Genomic DNA, 21,028 nt, shown 5'->3' on the forward strand with positions numbered 1-21,028 from the left:
TGTAAATGTAAATGATATAAAATACCTCATGATATAAAAAGTATTGTAAATAATAATCCAAGTTAATAATCCAATCCAAAAATGGGAAAGATGATAATCAACTTTAAATAATAAATAAAATATAATACAATATTGAATAACATATAGCTAATTTAATAAAAAGAGCCATATTATAACAAATATTGTAAATAATATCATTATTATTGTATTATTACTAAACTATTTAAAATGTAACAAATAATGTCTCATGGCACTTTGATAAGATGCTATATGCAGGCCTAATAATTATGGTGTTATTTATTTATGAGTTTGTTTGCTTGTTTGTTTTCTGAACATAATAAAGTGACTCTATAACAATTAGAATTAATTGCTATACCAGCATGCCCTTCTTTGATACGGTAGGCTACTTTCAGTCTCCAGGTTTTTAGCAGAGAATTTCATTAATGAGGCTCTCAGGCTTGCCATCTTCATCAGGAAAGCTCACTCGTCTATTTTTACCGCGGTGCATCTCTTCGCGCTGTCCTGTCACATAGCTGACTCTGTCAGACTGAGGTTTGACATTCCTTCTCCGGACAGGACAGCAGATATAAAGCCCCGTCCTCAGGGAACGGGACACAACGCTTCTGTAGAGGAACCACCAGCTGCACCATGAGTCACAGCCCAGACAGGATGTCTTCTTACCGCCGTCACTTCGAGGGTGGCCTGAGCTCCGCTTCCACGCTTCAGGTGCGGGTCTCCAGCCCCTCGCCCACCCGAGGAGCAGTGCGCCACCGCTCCGCCAGCTTCACCCGCAGGGCGCGCTCCGGATCCCGCAAATCACGCATGACCAGGTAGGCCTCATAATAATATCATCACTTATTTTATTTCAGCCATAACATTTCTCATTTTTGCTTACTTTAGGTCGAAGTACTAAGAAAACTAACCTAAAACTAAAAAATAAAACTTAATAATAATAATAAAAAACTATGTGGACAGTTTTAGTAAAAATTAAAATGAAAACAGAAAATGTAGAAATAAAATAAAATTCAAATATATAAAAAAAACTATTGCATATCAATAAATAAGCATATCATATATGCATAAGCATATCAATGATACTACAACTATATATATATATATTATATATATCTATATTATATATATATATATAATAAAATTAGAATGTCTGCCTGGAAATATATATTCATATATATATATTGAATATATATAAGTATATATATGATTTTGGCTCACATTTAACAGGCCAATGCATCTCAATAAATTAGAATGCCAATCAGCTATCGTGGAAAATGTTCAACTCAATGGTTGTGAAACTCGTGTCGAGTTAAATAAGTGATTACAGCTTTCTCTCCACCCTCAATACCACGTGAGGTGCACACAGACTGAAGTAAATGGCTTGCTCCGGGTGTGTGTTCACGGTCTTTGGTGTGTGTGTGCACTTTGGGTTAAAAGCAATTGTACTTGGCTGCATGACACGTCACTACAACAATTTTGCTGATCTCACATTTGACACCCTTCAAAAGGAGGGTAGCCCACCAACAGAGTGCTGTATCCAAGCATTAGAATATGGTGTGGACAAAAAGATGCACAACAGCCAATCAGCTAATCAACTCAAAACACCTTTGCAAAGTTGTTTCCTCTGAGCCTTCAAAAATGGTCTCTCAGTTTGGTTCAAAGTCCTAGGCTTTTGTACATTTGGAAACCAATCAGAGTCGGGGAAGACTGCTGATCTGACAGTTGTCCAGTGAAGACAATCATTGACATTTGGGGTGCCTGTCACTCGCTGGAGGGTCCAAAAACCAAAGCACACAAACACTTCATTCTTCCTGACCAGCTTTTTGAAGATGCTGATTTCATTTTCCAGCAGGATTTGGCATCTGCCCACACTGCCAAAAGCACCAAAAGTTGGTTAAATGACCATGCTGTTGGTGTGCTTGACTGGCCAGCAAACTCACCAGACCTGAACCCCAGAGAGAATCTATGAGGTATTGTCAAGAGGAAAATCAAAAACAAGAGAACAAAAAATGCAGATGAGCTGAAGGCCACTGTCAAAGAAACCTGGGCTTCCACACCACCTCAGCAGTGCCACAAACTGATCACCTCCATGCCACGCCGAATTGAGGCAGTAATTAAAGCAAAACCAAGTATTGAGTACATGTACAGTAAATGAACATACTTTCCAGAAGGCCAACAATTCACTAAAAATGTTTTTTTCTTATGAAGTATTCTAATTTTTGAGATTTGAGATAGTGGGATTGGGGCCTTTTTTACAAAATAATTAACAAAATCACAACAAAAAAAACAAAAAAATACAATAAATAATAAATTAAATAAAACACTATCACAACAAGATTTAAATTAATTAAATAAACTATTCCACTACACCATAACAATCTAATTAACTGAGATGCACCTGATATATATATTGGTTATTATCATAAACTAAAATTATGAGCATTAAAAACTCATTACTTTAAATAATGCAAAAAAAAAAAAGATTTTATTTTAGCTAGCTGCCTGGGTAACAATTCTCACTTTTTGTTTAGTTTAAGTTGAAGTTAAATAGCTAAAACTAAATAAACTAACACTAAAAATTCAAACTTATTTTAAGAAAAGTACTAAAAATGGCAAAAACACAAAATTACTAAAACTTTGACTAAACAGACAAAGCTTGAAATGTAAAAATAAAATTCAAATAATTATCAAATTATGTCATTCAAAATATTATATATCAATGATACTACAATAACACTGGCTAAAATAGAATAAAATATAATAATAATAATAATAATAACGTAATAATAATAATATTTTATTCCATTAATGTTATATTTAATTATTCACTTTGTCAAATAGTTTGTATTTTGTATTACTTTTTATTATTAATATGAAAAGAAATGTTAAGTTTCTCAATAATAAGCATTGTAAATATATGTTTTGTGTCCTTGTACAGCAGTGTGAGTATGGGAGCGCTGTGTCTGGGCATGGGTTTGGGGGTTGCCGGAGGCGCAGTGGACCTGGACGCTGCAGCCGCTGAGAACCAGGCTTTTCTCAGCACACGCACCAGCGAGAAAAAGGAGATGGTCGTCCTCAATGACCGCCTGGCTGTATACATCGAGAAGGTAAGACACTTCTGAGGCATGCTTCTCCATCTTCTCCTATTGCTTTCCCACTTTGAAGCCCAGCCTGTGAGTGTGACTGTGCTTGTTACAGGTGCGTTCTCTGGAGCAGAGCAACAAGCTGCTGGAGGCAGAAATCGATGGCATTAAGAGCCACCATGTGAAGCCGTCTGGTCTGCGACTGCTCTATGAGGATCAGCTGAGGGAGCTGAGGAGGATTGCTGACCAGATGAAAGTCCAGCGGGTGAGGGATGACCACAGGGCCATTATGACTTACTCACTTACACATTTAGACCATAACTTGATCATTACTTGCTCATTTCTACCTTTGCTTTTGTAGGATCTGGCGGTAGCAGCAAAGGATGCCATGGCAGGTCAGCTGGAAATGCTGAAGGTGAAATATGAGGAGGCTGTGGAGGCTAGGAAAAAGGCAGAGCTTGAAATTGAAGCCTTCAGACCGGTAAGGTCCAACGTAACACAGAAAGTGTAACATCACTTGGTTTCACACAATGATTGGGGCTCAAACTCCCTCTGTCTACTAGGATGTGGATGCAGCCACATCCGCCCGAATTGCCTTGGAAAAACGACTGGAAAACCTGGAAGTGGAGCTTGAGTTCCTGCAGAGGATTCACAAAAAGGTGCATTTCAAAATAATATTATTTAATATTATAAATTTCATCAAAATGTTATAAATATATAATAAACATTAATATAATATAATATAATATAATATAATATAATATAATATAATATAATATAATAGAATAGAATAGAATAGAATAGAATAGAATAAAGTCATTGCAATATATGTTTTTCCATTACCGTATCAAAAAAATAAACTACTTTCAACTTTATTTTTAAGTAAAATAAAATTTAACAAAATCTTTTTAAGTCAGTTTAATATAATTTTAGATTATTTTATTTTTCTTACAAATCTAAGGCAACAACATTTTTTTTACAGTGTGCCAAATGTACAATTTTGTTGTTAAATGTGCTAGTAATATTATCAGTGTTATAAAAAAAGAAAAAATAGAGAATATTGTTGATTTGCTATGTGATTTTATTGTCAATCCCTAGGTATTTTATTACATTAATATGGTAAATAATTAAAAAGTTTTGATTTAACTACATTTTCTGTATGTCAGGAAATCGAGGAGCTGATGGCTCAGATTTATGGATCAGTGGCTAAAGTAGATGTGGCCTTCTCTTTGCCTGATCTGGCATCTGCCCTCAAACAGATCCAGGCTCAATATGACAGTATCGCCGCTCAAAACCTGCAGGTAATCAGGGAGGGACAAAAAATAAACCTCAATATACCTTAAATTGAACTGTTTTGCTCACATATGCTCATGTTTTTCCCTGACCGGTGCTCACAAGAGATGGACGCTTGGTATAAAGCGAAGTTTCAAGACCTAAACAAAGCAACATCACGGCACGTGGAAACAGTGAGGAGCGTCAGAGAGGAAATCACAGCTTACAAGAGAGAGGTGTGGGAAATGGACAGTTTTCCTGTCCTGTGCCTCATTTAACAAAAGTGCCAAACTGTACTGCCTTATAAACTTAATCCTCCTGTGTTTTCAGATTCAGAATAAACAGAGAGAACTGGACGCTCTTAAGAACAGGAATGAAGCACTGCTGCTCCAGATAAAGGAAGCACAGGAGAGATACAAGAGAGAGGAGGAGGAGCTACAGGTAAAGCCACACCCCCTTCAATGTAGAGAGAACATGTCACATTGGCTGTGTCCAAAATCTAATGGCTAGTAAATAGTGGATAGAAACTGGATGGATAGTACTGTAGTTTTTTAATATATTTGTTTATGCATAAATTATTGATTGTTTGTACTGTGTTATGTGAGCTATATTGTGTACTGGCCAGGTCATGGAGTCCAAGATGAATTTTCCAGAAATAGGACAATAAAGTATATTCTATTCTATTCTATTCTATTCTATTCTATTCTATTCTATTCTATTCTATTCTAAAGTGTCCATCATATGTGCACATCAGAATATTGATGGACATTGTAGATCATCCAGCTACATTTTGTCTACTGTGTTATGAATGCTGTAAATTCAGAAATACTACTCTTTTCACAGACTATTTAAAATTTGATTTTGAATGTAGCCAATCAAATTGATCAGCTATAGATTTTTTTAGGGCAGAATATCACTAAGACCCAGAATGGGCACATTTTTGTAAAATTGATTTAATTTGAAGATCTCACTAAATCATGTGTCATAGATCCGTATCGAGACTCTAAAGGAGGAACTGAAGTCTATTAAGGGGAAGATTGCACTTCTGCTGAGAGAATATCAGGATCTGCTCAACGTTAAGATGTCGCTGGAGATTGAAATCACCACATACAGGTACTGCAGGGCTGCCATCACACCTCATCACCTCGAATCAGCAATACATAAGATCTTGCCATTTAGACTTTTTTTAAAGATGTAAACTCAGGATTGCGAAAAATAACCTCACAGTTCCAAAATAAAAACTCTCAATTCTAAGAAAAAAGTCAAAATTGTGACTTTTTTTCTTGCAATTCTGAGTTTCCATTTCACAGTTCTAACTTTTTCCCCCCACATAACTCTGAGTTTATATCTCGCAATTCTGTTTTTTTTTCCAACAAGGAATGAATGAATTAAAAGGTTAATTGTGACTTTTTATCTTACAATATTGACTTTTTTCTTACAATTGTAAGTTTATATCTCATAATTCTGACTTTTCTTATCAGAACTACAAGTTTAAATCTAGGAATTCTGTCTTTTTCCCTCAGAATTCTGAGTTTACATCTCGCAATTCTGTTTTTTTTTTCCAAAAAGGAATTAATAAATTAAAAATTTAATTGTGACTTTTTGTCTTACAATATTGACGTTTTTCTTGCAATTGTAAGTTTATATCTCATAATTCTGACTTTGCTTCTCAGAACTACAAGTTTAAATCTAGTTCGGTCTTTTTCCCTCAGAATTCTGAGTTTACATCTTGCAGTTCTAATTTTTGTTGTTGTTGTTGTTGTTGTTGTTTTTTGTCATGAAATAAAAATAAAAAGGTAACAATTCCTACTTTTCTCTCTCAATTGCAAGTTTCTGACTTTTTTCCCTCAGAACTACAAGTTCATTTCTCACAATTCTGACTTTTTTCCTTAAACTGAGGGAAAAAAGTTTGAATTGTGAAATAAAAAGTCAATAATTGTCACCTTTTTTATCCTATGGTAGAAATGCACATAGATAAAAATTCTATTAAAAAATACCAACACCTACCCATGCCATGTACACATTCTTGGCAACTATACCCATGTCTATCCCTGTTTGATTTGCAGGAAGCTGATAGAGGGAGAAGACAGTCGCTTGTCCAGTATGGTGAGCGGTCTGTCTCTCATGAGTGTGAGCGCAGGAACGGTCAGCAGTGTTTTTGGGGCAGCAGCAGCCCAGAGTGGAGCAGTGAGCTCAGCTGCCTCTGAGAAGATGCTCTCCAGCAGCACAACAGTTGACCACAACCATCACGAGTCTCTGGAGGAGTTCACTCACGAGCAGGCTGTGGAGATGACGGAGAGGAAGACCGTCCTCATTAGGTACAAGTACACCGCTCCGACACAATATTACAAAACAAAACAATACCCTTTCAAGTTATTATATTAAAAGTCCATTAAAATGCATGTAAATGTTTCTTAATGTTGTTGTAGAAGCTAATTCCCATCTCTCTTTGGTTGCAGAACAGTTAAGACAGATGAGGACACCTTTCAAAGGGACACACAAGAACGTACCATCACTATCTCTGGTGCTGCAGATGAGAACGATTGAATTAGACCCTTGAATTAGAGTCATGAGATCTCACTCCAAACCTCCATATCAAAGTTTATTCATTTAGAGTTGTTGTTGCTCAGATCTCACACTTCATTATCAAAACCTGTGACAAACCAAACGTCCCAAAACGTCTCTTTACCTGTGCTACCTGCTTTGTGCTTTGACTAAACTGCTGTAACTGGGTGTATTAAGCGTTTATTCTTCACAACAAATAAAAATACAAAATAAATAAAGTTTGATTGCATAGCAGCAGTGCCTGAGGTGGTTTTACTGCATATATGGCATACTCAGAGAAGCAATGCTTTCATATAAAAATAAAATTTATATTTTAACATTAAATCTAAAATAAAACACAGATAGAAAACATTTATAAAACAATTATTATAATAACCCATGCAAGTAACTTTATAGTAAAAAAAAAAAACATTGGTATAAAATCATAATGCTACATACAATCCAATTCTAATTCACCCAATCTCGATTTTATTTAGTACAATAAGGTTTTTATTAGAGAGCTGGCCAATACTGATTGCACATACACTAATACTGAAACATTTGGAGTAATTAGTTTTTGTTTCGTTTTTTGTTTTTTTTAGAGAAATTAATACTTTTATTCAGTAAGGATGCATTTAAATTCATCAAATGTTACAAAAAGACTATTACATTGTACAAAAGATTTATATTTCAAGTAAATGCTGTTATTTTGAACTTTCTTTTCATCATAGAATCCTGGAAAATAATTATCATGGTTTCCACATAAATATTAATCAGCACAACTGTTTTCAGCATTGATAATAATCAGAAATGTTTCTTGAGCAGCAAATCAGCATATTTCTGAAGGATCATGTGACACTGAAGACTGGGGTAATGATGCTGAAAATTCAGCTTTGACATCACAGGAATAAATGACATATTAAAACAGATTCAAATAGAACAATTCTTAGATTTTACTAATATTTCACAATATTGCTGTTTGTACTGTATTTTTATAAAAACAAAATACAGCCTTGGTGAGCAAAACAGACTTCTTTCAAAAACATTCAAATATCTTACCCCAAACTATTGAAAGATATTTTCTTCTATAATCAAAATGGTAGATAAAACTGGGGAAAAAAAGGCAAAACTTAATTTTTCTGTAATGAAATGAGTGTAAACAAAGGTTCACAAAGATCACAGTTTAACATAACCATACACTTCCATTTATAAAGATTGCTGGTCATTCATACAGTACAAAGAGTAAACTATTAACATTCGTCATCTTCCAAAACATTTGTCTGTGCAACAAATACTAGTCTACTGTACATTTACAGTATTCATACATTTCGCTGGATGGATTCAGACTGACTGCTTGCATGAATGCTTGATTAGTGGAAAGATTTTGGCTCGTCTCCGACTCCTCCAGCGAGACGATACACAGCCAGACTGACCTCATGAGCCAGACTATCCGCGTTTTCCTGCACATAAACACAGAAAATATACATTTACAATTAAATATATTAAGATACATAATAAGCATAATGATCATGTGTACCTGTGTGTCAGCCTCAGCATAGACCCTGACCACATCTTCAGTTCCAGAAGGTCTAACGAAGGAGCGAGCGCTTTTGTATTTCTTAACAAGCGAGTCTATGGCATCCTGCAGACCCTCTGGAGTCACGGCCCTCCTTTCTGCATCTGTTGTATCTATAACACGCCGGTCTGACACCTGCAGAGAAACACAGTTAAATATACTGTACACACAAACTCATACACCTCACAGACACACACACACACACAAGCACACACCGTGACTTTAAGTTGGCGGTTGGGCAGGTCTGTGTAAATTGCGTCCCAGTCTTGCACAGACATCCCTCTGATGGCCAACACTGCTTCAATCACTAGCATATCCGAGATTGCGTCTCCCACCGTCTGCAGAAGAGAGAAAGGGAGTTAAGTATTGAAAAATAGTTGTTGAAATAAAACATCTAATGATCTAGTTTGATGATGTTTGTGTTTGTCAATACCTGGTTGATCAGATTGATGGTGCTCTCCAGGAGTTTCACCGCTCGTTTTCTCTCATCGTTTGTGTCCGAGTCTTTCACCAGCTCCTGAATCTGTTTCTGTGCTGCTTTACTAAACAAAACCTGCAACATACCAGAAAGAACACTGGCTACAGTGTACTAACAAAGGCAAAAACAACTGGAAAGCTAGATCAAAAGTGGCTTATTTATAAAATGTAATTATTTAGCAGTGAACTCACAGTTCCATGTCCATTAGCCTCAAAATACACTCCAATATCATATTCCTGTGCCGCATGATGTAGGTGCTTCACTCCTGTTTTTGTACAGCATACAGCGACCTGTGGAGAGGTCAAAGCTCAGCTTAACATCTCACAAACACTGAGTTTACATACAATAGTTAAAGGAGATATTTTGTAGACTATCACCTTCATGACGTCCTCCAAGTAGCGAGTTGAGCTCCCATTAGCATATGCTGTCTGAACAACGGCAATCTGTAAATTCAACCCTGCCTGAAAACACACACAGAATAAATAAATGTCTGATGTGCTCGTTTTCATTTTAGACCGTGTTTGAGTGTGTAGAACCTGTGTGAGCAGCTCTTTGAGGTACGTGCTGATGAGAGTAGCGATCTTGTCTCCGTCCAGCAGATGGAAGCAGCCTTTCGAGTCGGTGTAATAGTAAACAATGCGATCGGCATCACCATCGAATGAGCAGCAGCGCTCACCTACTGCTATATTCATACCTGGAGAGAAAAAAGTGAGATTTCTCTGATAATTCGGTATGAAAGAATGATGACGCTACTGGTCGAATTGTTTTTTAATAATTTTAAAAGAAGTCTAATATGCTCACCAAGACTGCATTTATTTGATCAAAATACAGAAAAAAAAAAACTTAAATATTGTTAAATATTATTAGAATTTAAAATAACAGTTTTCTGTTTTAATATACTCTAAAAATAATCCTGTGATGGCAAAGCTGAATTTTTTCTGCAGTCTTCAGTGTCACATGATCCTTCAGAAATCATTCTAATATGCTGATCTGCTGCTGATGAAACATTTCTTATAATTTGTATGTATTGAAAACAATTTTAGCTGCTTAAAGATTTGGTGGAAAATATGATACACAACTATTCAGAAGTTTGACATAGGTAAGATTTAAAAAAAATAATAATAATCTATTAAATAAATTAAGCAGTGAAGCATTAAATTGATAAAAGTGAGAGTACAGCTATTTATAATGTTACAACTGTATCATTCAGATAAATGTTGTTCTTTCAAACGTTCTATTCATCAAAGTATCCTAAAATATAAGAAGCAAAAACATTGATAATATTGACACAAATCAGCATATTAGAATGGATCATGTGACATTGAAGACTGGAGTAATGAAGCTTTGCATCACAGGAATAAATTACACCCTAAAATGCATAGGAAACAGAAATTGCACAATATTATTTTGCATTTTTGATCACATAAATACAGCCTTGGATAGCATAAACATTTTGTAACAATCATTTTCAAAAACATTTAAAAACAAATCAGAAATATTCCACACTTTTGACTAGCAGTGTAGTGTTTTTCTGTATCATTATTTTATAAAAGAAACTATCTTGGTTACAAACACAAATATTACACCATCTTCAAATGAAAGGGTTTTTCCCTGCTGGGATCAGAGGTGCGGTTCACAGGATGTGTTTTCACCCCTCACCTTGAGGCGCTTTCTGCTGGACTTTGACGTAATCTGCTCCACACATGTGGTTGAGTTTCCCACTACTGCCGTCATTCGACAGCACCAGCTGCAGCTCGGAGCGGAGGAACGGCTCCATTTCTCTCATCTTCAATGCGCCGATGCCGTTGGCTCCATCCACCAGAAGCCTCTTCTGATCATCGGTGCGGTTTGAGGCCTTTGGAATACAAATTTGAAAGCGATTAATGCTAGAAATAATCACCATCATTAATGTTGGCTGTTTTTTATGTCTCGCTTACATTCTGGGTGAGCTGAAGGAAAGCCTGTGAGAGTTTCTGGTAGTAGCCCTCAACAGTGGGACTGCCGTAGCAGCCGTGCGTGTTGCAGCAGCACACCATATAATGCAGCTGGGGAGTGGTGACCAGACCATAGTCTGAAAGAGAAACACACACCCATCAATCTGTCACAATATAATCAACCTTTGTACTGGCATAACAAGCTGTACTTATAATCTGAAAAATAATGCAAATGCTTCAAATGAGCCTTTAAGCAAAATAATCTAGCTCAATAAATGTAAGTTTTGAAATCCATAAGCACACCATGAGTTTTGCCGCCCAAACTAGAAACGCCATCCAGTACAGCCTGAGAGAGACTAGCACTGCTTGGTCTGAAGAAAACAAAAAGAGAAATAAAATACTACACTTAAATTATGTATTTTATACATTACATTGAACCAATTTAAATGCTACAGATAAATGCAACAGTGAATGTAAATCAAGGAAAAGCAACCAACATATTATTGATCAAATTATGTGCTTTATAATATGGTGACTTTTTTTTTTTTTTTTCTTGTTGCGGAATAAAATAATATTTTTCTTCTTTACAGCACAAAATTGTATGTATGTCATAAATCATGCTTTGTAGGAAAGAGTTGGATAATAAAAAGCATATGTCGAACATTTTTTGTGATCTTGTTGATCATTTATAAAACACATTAATTTACTTTTTGCTTTTTACATATTAATTACAAAAAAATATATATTCTTTACATATTAATTTAATTTACAGATTAATCCAGAGGCTTTTTGCAACAAATAAGTGCAAGAACAGATACAAAATATAGATATATATTTAAAGTGTGGAATACCAACATGACAAAAAAAACTCAAAAACATAATTTGTACAATATGTGTAATACTCAAAACAACTGTACTCATGTATGAAACTTCTGTAACTTTTAATAATGGAATAAAAATTTGTCTTAACGTTTTTTTTATGCGTAATCATAAATCCAGTAGTGAAAGTGTTGCTTTTTAGATTTTTAATGAAATAAGGTATATGTATGTAATATGTATATGAAATCAATCCTGATGATGATAACAATCAACTACACTGGCTATTCAATCACATTTCCAGACTGTGAAGCCTCCTGTTTTCTGACTTGATCTACTGGCTTGGCCACTATGAAGTAACTTCTCTCTTTATGTATTAAAGCTTTCAATTTGAATTTTTGTTAACCGTCCCGCTGTGTAAACAGAAGCCAGGCTACCTGGTGTCTTTGCCGACGTAGACGCTTGCAGTCTGGCTCATGTCGATGTCCTCTTTCTCAATAATGTCCTTCAGTTCTTTGAGGAGAGAGTCCTGCTCGGCGTTAGCGAGTTGTGTGGCGTATCCCTCCCACATCGCTGTCACCATCTCCCCCATGGGGTCAATAAGCTTCACCCCATTGTCTTCCTGAAAATGATGAGGATAACATTGCAGGAACATCCTCAGAAAGTGAAAAACGCTGCACTATGCTATTGTTACGACAGTAAATGTGGACACAGATGGGTGTGTTTCTTACTTCTGGGTTATGAGAGGCGGTCACCATGACTCCGATGGTGGATTTTGTCTTTTTGGACCTCAAAGTTGCCAACAGCCCCATGCGGAACATGATGTGATCCAGATGTTTGGCGTGAGTGCGGAATCCAGCTGTGCCATACTGCAACGTAAGGCCCTCGGGCTTCGGATGCAGCTTGGACTTTTGAGATACTTCCTCAAACTGAGCCATCTCTGAAAATAAACACATAAACGACTTAGCTTGATTCAATTATTTTAATTAAATACACATTAAATCAACAGGATCGCCCACTGTGATTAAGATTAAAACACTGCATATAATAGTTATTATATACAAATTCATTAAGAATTAAAAACCCCAAGCAGTTTGTGATTTATGATGCACATACATGCAATAACCAAAACAATAATTAATACACCAATCCCAAGATAAACAACAATTAGCAATTTTGATTTTCCAAGTAAAGTTTGATTTTTTTTTTAAAGAATTATAAATTGTAATAATTTAATTCAGTTATTACAATTACTCCACTCAATTATAAGTAATAACTTTATTCAGTCTAAAATGAATGAAATTCCTAATCGCACATCTGCACACGTTATCCGGACTTGCAAACGAAAACAAGACATATGCAAACTATGTTTGTTGTTGTTGTTTACCATTAAATTATTTTAATATGAACACAGCTGATGAAGTTTATACTCACTCTGCTGTTTCTGCGACTAGAGCACTTCCTACTTCCCGGATTACGTGGCTACAGTGACGCACGTCGCCACGCCCCCTCTCCTGACGTACTCAGGAACTTGACGCATATTTTAATCAAATCAGTTTAGCTTAATCCACAGATCAAAGTCTAATTATATTAAAGGTTTGCAGTGTGTGCTAACTGAGAATTTGCATGGATATTCCTGCGATATTGGATTTAAAAATAACAAAAAAAAAAATCATTATTTCTTGATCAATTCAAATTTCTAATCACAGATATAATAATTATTGTTAATTATACAATTATTATAATGAATTCTTTATTTCAGCAAACTCAGTCACATCCAATTTTAATTAATTAATTAATTTAATTTTTTTTTTTGGTTCATTATCAGCTGTGTAAACATGTTCCCAAAACATGAAACTTCATATTTTTTAACTTTTTTTTTTGTTTTTTTTTTGGTTCATTATCAGCTGTGTAAACATGTTCCGAAAACATGTTGCTGCAGATGTTGTAACTCTGTTCCCATCTCACTATTGAGGAATGGCTTCTCACTGCCCCTGCACTGTTTATGCATGTCATTTTTGAACAAACTTTGTGCTTTTCATGGCACATAATTTACAATAGAAAATGGGAAACACAACCAAGACCCTCACGGTTCGAAAGAGACTTTATCACACTTGTCTGATGTCTGACAAAATGAAGTAGACAGCCTGACACAGAACAAGGAGAGAGAGAGAGTCGGTGCCCCCTGGCCAATAACAGTTTGAGATGGGTGGGTTTAGGGGCGGAGATGGGTGGGTTGAGGGATTAGGGGGTGGAGACAGGTAGGTTTAGGTATATGTAAGGTGGGAGGAGTTAGATCTGGATCCAGCCACACCCTCTGGATCTTGTGTTCTGCAATGAGGACCATCTCAAAAGAGCTGCAAAATAAGCTGCATAAAGAGGAAAAGAGAAAAGTTTACTGGTCGCACTATTTACTACTTCTGACCGGTGAGTAGAAAAAAATGATTGATGCATCTCATATTTTTCTTAATGAAGATTTGCATTTGTGTTTGAAATATTTACTATGTTTACCAAATGTGATCTTTACGAGTAAAAAACATTTCTTTATTTGCACCTGTGGGTCAATGTAGAACCTTTAACACCCTTGGAAACTTTCTGTTTCACAACCCAGCTAACAATGTTCAAAGAACTTAGTGTTACTATTAAGTTATGAAAACATTATTTCTGAATGTTGAACATTCAAAGCATCCAGATTTATAAATGTTTTTAAAAAGTATTTTGATTTTGTGAATGTCATCATTTTGCAAACATTATGTAACATTACTTTTGAATGTAGTAGAATGTAAAAAGCTTCAGAAGGACATTAAACTAAAACTTTTCATAAATGAAGTTCCAATGTATAAATGACATTGTTGTTCATTGTTGGCATCAATGGTTTCATGAAGAACCGTCAACATCCTTGGAAACTTTTAATTGGACAAAAGGTTCTTTATAGTGAAAAATTGTTTCTTTTAAGAACTGTTCACTGAAAAGTTCTTTTGAGAATCCAAAAATGTTATTCTATAGCATCGCTGCAAAATCCCTCATTTGGAATCTTGAAATTTGAACAAATGTTCTATTAATGTTACTGGAAGAAAATTTATTCAAAACATTGAGAGAACCTTGCCAGAACATTTTGAGAATGTTCCCTATTAACTGGGAAAAGGTTTCTTTATAGTGGAAATAGTATGCTAAGAAAAAAGTGGTTCTTTTAAGAACAGTTCACTGAAGTTTACAGTTCACAGTTCTTCTATGGCACTGACATGAAAACTATCTTTTAGAACCTTATTTTTAAGTGTATGATGAACATCACTCCTACTGAAAATCTGCTTGTTTCATATGTCTTCTTGTTTGTGTACTATGATTTTTTTAATTTTTTTTGGTGCAAATTATGTGCATATATACTTTAAGAGCCAAATCAGCCACTGAGTGATGAGGGTCTCTAAAAGAGAGTCGGCCACTGATAAAGTGTCAGATGAAGGAACAGAAAAGACAGTGAAAGACGATGCAGTTCATCTCAGGAGGAATATAGGGCTGCTGCCGTCTATTTCCTTCATCATTGGCACTGTGGTGGGCAGCGGCATCTTCATCGCCCCCAAAGGCGTGTTGATGAATTCAGGCAGTGTGGGATTGTCCCTGCTGGTCTGGGCTCTGTGTGGTGTCCTCTCCACTTTTGGTGAGGAACATCTTCGATGCTTAAAATAACTTTTTTATGTTTTATTATACTTGTAGAATGTCTTTAATTCCTTTGTTTCAAAGCTGAATTTTCAGCATCATTACTCCAGTCTTCAGTGTCACATGATCCTTCATAAATCATTCTGATCTTTTTTATTAACATCAATGTTGAAAACAGTTTTTGCTGCTTAATATTTTACACTACTGTCCAAATGTTTGGGCTAAACAAGATTTACAAGAAAAAATAATACTTTTGTTTAGCAAGGACGCATTAAATTGATCAAAAGCGACAGATATTTATATTACAAAATAAATAAATGCTGTTTTTTTTTATTTATCAAGGAATCCTGGAAAAAAGTATCTGACAGGGTTTTGTATCTTGATTTCACGTTGGCTCTTTTAGTTTAGCCTTTAACACGCCTTAGTTACTTTTCTTAGTTACTGATTATGTTCACCTGTCCATAATTAATCACCTAAAAATGAAAATTCTGTCATCATTTACTCACCCTCAAGTTTTTCCAAACCTGTATGAGTTTCTGTTTTATGCTGAACACAAAAGAAGATATTTTGAAGAATGATATAGTAACTAAACAGCTGACTTTAGCCATTCCATTGTATATAGAAGTCAATGGGTACCGTCAACTCTTTGGTTAACAACATTCTTCAAAATATCTTCTTCTGTGTTCAATACATAACTTTTAATAAACGTTTAATCCATTTTTTGACATATAGCATGTTCTCCTCAGGTGCTTTATGCTATGCTGAGCTGGGCACGAGCTTTAGAAAATCAGGCTCTGATTACACTTACCTGTTGGAGACCCTGGGGCCCCTGACTGCCTTCCTGCGACTGTGGAGTGAGTTAATATTCATCAGGTGCGTGTGTATGCAGTGTTTTTATTTTACTGTGTTCACAGAACCGGAGTGAGTCCAATCATAATGTCTTTTCAGACCTGCAGTGGCCACATACGTGTCTCTGGCTTTTGGTCAGTATGTGGTGGAGCCGTTATTCATGCCGTGTGCCGCTCCAACAGCTCTGGTCAAACTTGTCAGCATGCTGGGAGTCAGTGAGTGGGGTTACTTTATTCATTACTTATAGTCTAAACATCAAAATCTGTCAAAAAACTAGATATGATGTTGTAAAACTATATACTGTTCTGCCTAGTGTTTGTGGTGGCAATGAACTGCTGGAGTGTGTCAATGGCTGCACGTTTACAGGTCTTGCTGACCTTCATCAAGATGTTTGCTCTGATTCTGATCATCATCCCAGGCATCATGGCTCTGGTCAATGGTAAGAGACACATGCTGCAATACAGTGTTCATTTGGAATTACTCTGAAATGTTTTCAGACAAAACATATATTTATTTTACTTCCATAAACCTGTGTGAGAAATTGAAAAGGGGCTACGTTTTTTTTTTTTTTTGAGACAAATCTAGATCAAGTCTTGAGTAACAATTTGTAAAGCCTCAGTTTAAACTGCAGAACTGAATGCAAAAGAATAATTCTATATCTCTTAAACTTAAAAAATAAATAAAAATTAAATAAACATTTCCTAATTCCTTTTGATAGTCTTGGCTCATTTCAAAGACTTGATTCAATTTTTTTTATTTAAGACGAGAGGCAGCAAATGGACTTGATATTTCCTTTTTTTTTTCAGGGAAAACTGAAAATTTCCGGAATATCTTTGACACAGATTCTTTATCTCTGACGAAACTGCCTCTGGCCTTTTATTCAGGTCTTTATGCGTATGGTGGATGGTGAGTATTAGCAGCAGTGTCAAACATAAAAAAATCGAAAGGAAGGGATTTCCAAAATAATGTAAAAGTGTTTATTTTTGCTTACAGGTCTTATTTAAATTTCGTAACTGAAGAAGTAATTAATCCAAACAGGTATTCAGAAGGTCTTGCATTGCCAAATTTTTTAACTTGACAGCATGTGTTTTTTTTCTTTTTTCAATTATTATTATTATATAAAAGCTCTAAGATCAATTTCTCATATATTCCTATTAGAACCATCCCATTGGCCATCATTTTCTCTATGGTGGTTGTTACCGTGTTTTACGTGCTGGTCAATGTGGCTTACTACACCATGATGACTGCAAATGAGTTACTGATGTCCGATGCCGTGGCAGTGGTTAGTAGTGGTCTTTGGAGACGTTATTACAGGTTTTAGTTTGAAGAGTAAATGTCAAGACTGTGCTCTCCTTAAATGTACTCCAGACATTTGCAGGTCGGGCTCTGCAGGTTGTAGCTCCGGGAATACCAGTATTAGTCGCTCTTTCCTGCCTCGGAGCACTTAATGGAGGATTTTTTGGTGTACCCAGGTAAGGATCTCAGAAACACAAAGGCAGAAGATGATTGAGATCTAAAAGTATGTTTTATCTTTGTAGTAGTCTTTGACTTTGACCAGTTAAAAGTTAAAAGAATAGTACACTCAGAATGAACATTTGCTAAAAATTTACTCACTCAGGCCATCCAAGATGTAAATGAGTTTGTTTTGAGAAATTTAGCATTACATCCCTTGTGCACCAATGGATCCTCTACAGTGAATGGGTGCCGTCAGAATGAGAGTCCAAACGGATGAATCAATCAGTCAATCTGTTAACAATTTGTTAAGAGAAAAGCTGTGTGTTTGTAAAAAAAAAACTAATTCATCATTAAGACGTTTTTCATTTCAAACCATTGCTTATGGGTAAAAAAAATTGTCTTCTATCCATTGCATTCTCTAGTAAAAAATGTTGTCTTGTCAGCTTCTGGAGAGAAATATGCACACATTAAACACATTAAACATTCCAAAACAGTTCTAAACAAATGTGTGGGTGGATTTTGATGTGAGACAACATCAGGGGATCGACTTTTTCAGTGGAGGAACTATCAAACAGAAGCAACGATTATGGACTATTATGGACTATAAAACAGAAGTAACGATTTAAAGTTAAAACACCTTAATTATGGATTTGTTTCTTACAAACACACAGCTTTTCACTGCACAAGATGTTAGCTGATGGACTGGGGTGGTGTGGATTGCTGGGATGTTTTTATTAGCGGTTTGGTCTCTCATTCTGACGGCACCCATTCACTGCAGAGCAAGGGATGAAATGCTAAATGTCTCCAAATTTGCTCAATTGAAGAAACAAACTCATCTACATCTTGGATGGCCTGAGGCCCTGAGGGTAATGTTTCAGCAAATTTTCATTTTTGGGACTACTGTTCCTTTAAGATTTTTTTAACTCTCTTTCTGCAGGATGTTGCTTGTGGGAGCCAGAGAGGGTCAATTACCGGCTATCTTATCCATGATCCATATCCACAGACAAACACCACTGCCAGCTGTGCTATGTTTGGTACAATCATATCCATTCATCCTTTTCTCCAGGTTCCTTAATGCCTGTTTACGTTTCTCCTGATGTTTGTAGTATCCTCTGGTGATCATCGTAATGGTGAGAGGAGAGATCTTTCAACTGATCAACTTTGCATCCTTCTCCCGTTGGCTCTTCATTGCCTTGGCCACCTTAGGAATGATCATCCACCGCTACAGATTTCCAGATCATCCCAGACCATTCAAGGTCCATTTAAATGGCTCATTACTGATTTATTAATAGAAATTTGCCACTGTGTTAATTAAACATTGTGTTGACTGTGTACAGGTCCCTCTAGCAGTTGCGGTGATCTTTACCATAGTGTGTTTCTTCATCGTGGGCCTGTCCTTGTATTCGGACCCCTGGAATACAGGGGGCAGCTTTGCCCTCACATTATCAGGAATACCTGTGTATTACCTGACAGTCAAGAAGTCATACATACCCAAACGCTGGGAAAAAACCTTCAGTGAGTAACGTTAATGCAAAATACATTTATCACTCTTATGAAAATTAACCATGGTTTTACTAGAATAAAACATGGTTACTTAGTAAACCATGGTAACCACAAAATAGCATGCGTTTGCTACACTAACCATAGTTTAACCATGGCATTTGTAGTAAAACTTTAGTGATACAAACAGTAAACAATAGGTCAGAAAAGATGGAATGATTGACCTCTACTTCCTCTTGTGCAGATTATTTAAGCCTACATCTGCAGATATTCCTGGAAGTGGCTCAGCAGGAAGTTCAGACGTACTGATGGAGCTTCACCAAACTACACACCTGAGTGTTGCAAAGGGTATCCAAGTTCATTTTAGTGGTGTTTGCTATTACTATTAGCCCTAACCACCCTAGCATCCGCATAGCAACATCCTTGCACCCTATCCATGAGTGCAAGCATCACTTATATTTTTATCTAGTTTATATTCAAATCAAAGACAGGACTATGTCCTGGGAAGTCATGCGGTTAAAGGTATAGTTCACTCAAAAATGAATATTCTGTAATAATTTACTCACTTAAAATCATGTCATTCCAAATCCTTTAGACTTCAGTTAATCTTTAAAACATAAATGAAGATACTTTTTATGAAATCTGAGATGTTTCTGTTCCTCCGTTGAACTTAGAAGATCCAAATATGTCCTAAAATGAAGCAGTTTGATGCAAGTCTTAATGTGAAGAGATACAATTGCTTCATTTGGTGACCTATCCCTTTAAGGACCATTTTGTATTAATTCACAAATATGTTTGTATAAAGTATCCTTTTATTCTCAAAAAGTACGTACAATAGGAAGAGAAACCAAATTGTATGCTTTGTTGGAAATGACAATGGCTGTTTCTGGTTAAAGCCTGTTACATCAGGAAAATCCCATGCAGATAACTTTTATATTTTAATACAGTCTTCAAAAATAGTACATCTTTTTAAGGTTCTTTCGATGGAAACGGGTCTGGATGGGACATTTGTTTGTATCACCAAAATATTTGCTTTTGAGAAACGTAATAGTTGATTTTTATTACATGACTTTGAATTCTTACAGAAACCAAGTTTCAAGGCACTTGACAGCTTTTTAAATGTCTGTGCATCAATGTACGATTATTAGTAAATAGTACTTTATTTCTAATGCTTGTGTAACATCTGTCGATCATTTAGTTTTTGTATATTTTTATGACATCTTGCTGTTTTTACATTGGAAGAATGCAATACAATGTATCATGAATTAACAGCTACATTCTGATGGTAGTCTTCTAAGCATTTATAAACTCTGTGCATGCTCACTAATTACTCTACATATGCAAATGAACATTAAAAGCTTTGTAATACACCACAAATCTCTTTGAACTCTCATCTTGGTCATATCCAACATTCAGAACACAGTCTTCAATCGTTCTTAATAGCAAAAACAAATGAATGCAGAAAAGCAGCAGCAGCAGAGACGACGCACTATTCTGACATGCTTGTGACCATGAAAACACATTATGGATGTTATAAACAGCTCCATTCACTCCAGATGAGTGACTGGCAAATTCTAGTACACTGCAACACTTACATGACCATCTGCAATTAACAAACCACCATTAAAGGGACAGTCCACCCAAAAATGACAATTCTGTCATTATTTAGTCGCCCTCATGTTGTTCCAAACCTGTGTGAGTTTCTTCCTTCTGTTGAGAGTGAAAGAAGAAATTCTAAAGAACGCTGGTAACCAAAAACTACAATGGCTACGGTCAACTGTTTGGTCACCAACATTCTTCGAAACATCTTGTTTTGTGTTCGACAGAAGAAACTCGGGTTTGGAACAAGTGG

General features: G+C 35.8%; 3 protein-coding genes across 7 annotated transcripts; 2 read left to right on the forward strand and 1 right to left on the reverse strand.

The window, feature by feature from the left end:
• The first annotated feature begins 601 nt into the window (after nucleotides 1–601).
• Nucleotides 602–7,113, forward strand: ngs (notochord granular surface). 3 transcript variants are annotated; one of them, XM_042722692.1, is made up of 11 exons: nucleotides 602–830; nucleotides 2,954–3,122; nucleotides 3,214–3,363; nucleotides 3,460–3,579; nucleotides 3,662–3,757; nucleotides 4,265–4,399; nucleotides 4,496–4,606; nucleotides 4,701–4,811; nucleotides 5,359–5,483; nucleotides 6,437–6,688; nucleotides 6,830–7,113. In XM_042722692.1, exons 1-11 carry the CDS (start codon nucleotides 649–651, stop codon nucleotides 6,915–6,917), a joined length of 1,539 nt encoding a protein of 512 aa, XP_042578626.1. In that variant the 5' UTR covers nucleotides 602–648; the 3' UTR covers nucleotides 6,918–7,113. The 3 variants fall into 3 exon arrangements, with proteins under 3 accessions (XP_042578626.1, XP_042578627.1, XP_042578628.1); XM_042722693.1 differs by having other exon boundaries at nucleotides 2,957–3,122; XM_042722694.1 differs by having other exon boundaries at nucleotides 603–830; nucleotides 6,835–7,113.
• Nucleotides 7,114–7,722: 609 nt separating this feature from the next.
• On the reverse strand, nucleotides 7,723–13,221 carry pgm3 (phosphoglucomutase 3). Of its 2 annotated transcripts, none has more exons than XM_042722690.1 (13): nucleotides 13,153–13,221; nucleotides 12,450–12,658; nucleotides 12,156–12,340; nucleotides 11,206–11,273; nucleotides 10,906–11,039; nucleotides 10,628–10,823; nucleotides 9,505–9,662; nucleotides 9,346–9,429; nucleotides 9,160–9,258; nucleotides 8,924–9,043; nucleotides 8,706–8,828; nucleotides 8,452–8,625; nucleotides 7,723–8,374 (listed from the first exon to the last, which is right to left on the reverse strand). In XM_042722690.1, the coding sequence occupies exons 2-13, from the start codon at nucleotides 12,654–12,656 to the stop codon at nucleotides 8,285–8,287; spliced, it is 1,638 nt and encodes a 545-aa protein (XP_042578624.1). In that variant the 5' UTR covers nucleotides 12,657–12,658; nucleotides 13,153–13,221; the 3' UTR covers nucleotides 7,723–8,284. The 2 variants fall into 2 exon arrangements, with proteins under 2 accessions (XP_042578624.1, XP_042578625.1); XM_042722691.1 differs by lacking the exon at nucleotides 13,153–13,221 and adding an exon at nucleotides 13,106–13,125.
• A 760-nt stretch (nucleotides 13,222–13,981) lies between these two features.
• Nucleotides 13,982–20,546, forward strand: si:ch73-352p4.8 (cystine/glutamate transporter). 2 transcript variants are annotated; one of them, XM_042722696.1, is made up of 13 exons: nucleotides 14,010–14,145; nucleotides 15,109–15,373; nucleotides 16,119–16,245; nucleotides 16,321–16,436; nucleotides 16,535–16,660; nucleotides 17,028–17,127; nucleotides 17,215–17,259; nucleotides 17,380–17,503; nucleotides 17,590–17,693; nucleotides 18,614–18,710; nucleotides 18,783–18,932; nucleotides 19,014–19,191; nucleotides 19,421–20,546. In XM_042722696.1, exons 2-13 carry the CDS (start codon nucleotides 15,130–15,132, stop codon nucleotides 19,483–19,485), a joined length of 1,476 nt encoding a protein of 491 aa, XP_042578630.1. In that variant the 5' UTR covers nucleotides 14,010–14,145; nucleotides 15,109–15,129; the 3' UTR covers nucleotides 19,486–20,546. The 2 variants fall into 2 exon arrangements, with proteins under 2 accessions (XP_042578631.1, XP_042578630.1); XM_042722697.1 differs by lacking the exon at nucleotides 15,109–15,373 and having other exon boundaries at nucleotides 13,982–14,145.
• The last annotated feature ends 482 nt before the right edge of the window (nucleotides 20,547–21,028 follow it).

The sequence above is a fragment of the Cyprinus carpio genome, chromosome B4 (assembly GCF_018340385.1).
Source record: "Cyprinus carpio isolate SPL01 chromosome B4, ASM1834038v1, whole genome shotgun sequence".
NCBI classification, from domain to species: domain Eukaryota; kingdom Metazoa; phylum Chordata; class Actinopteri; order Cypriniformes; family Cyprinidae; genus Cyprinus; species Cyprinus carpio.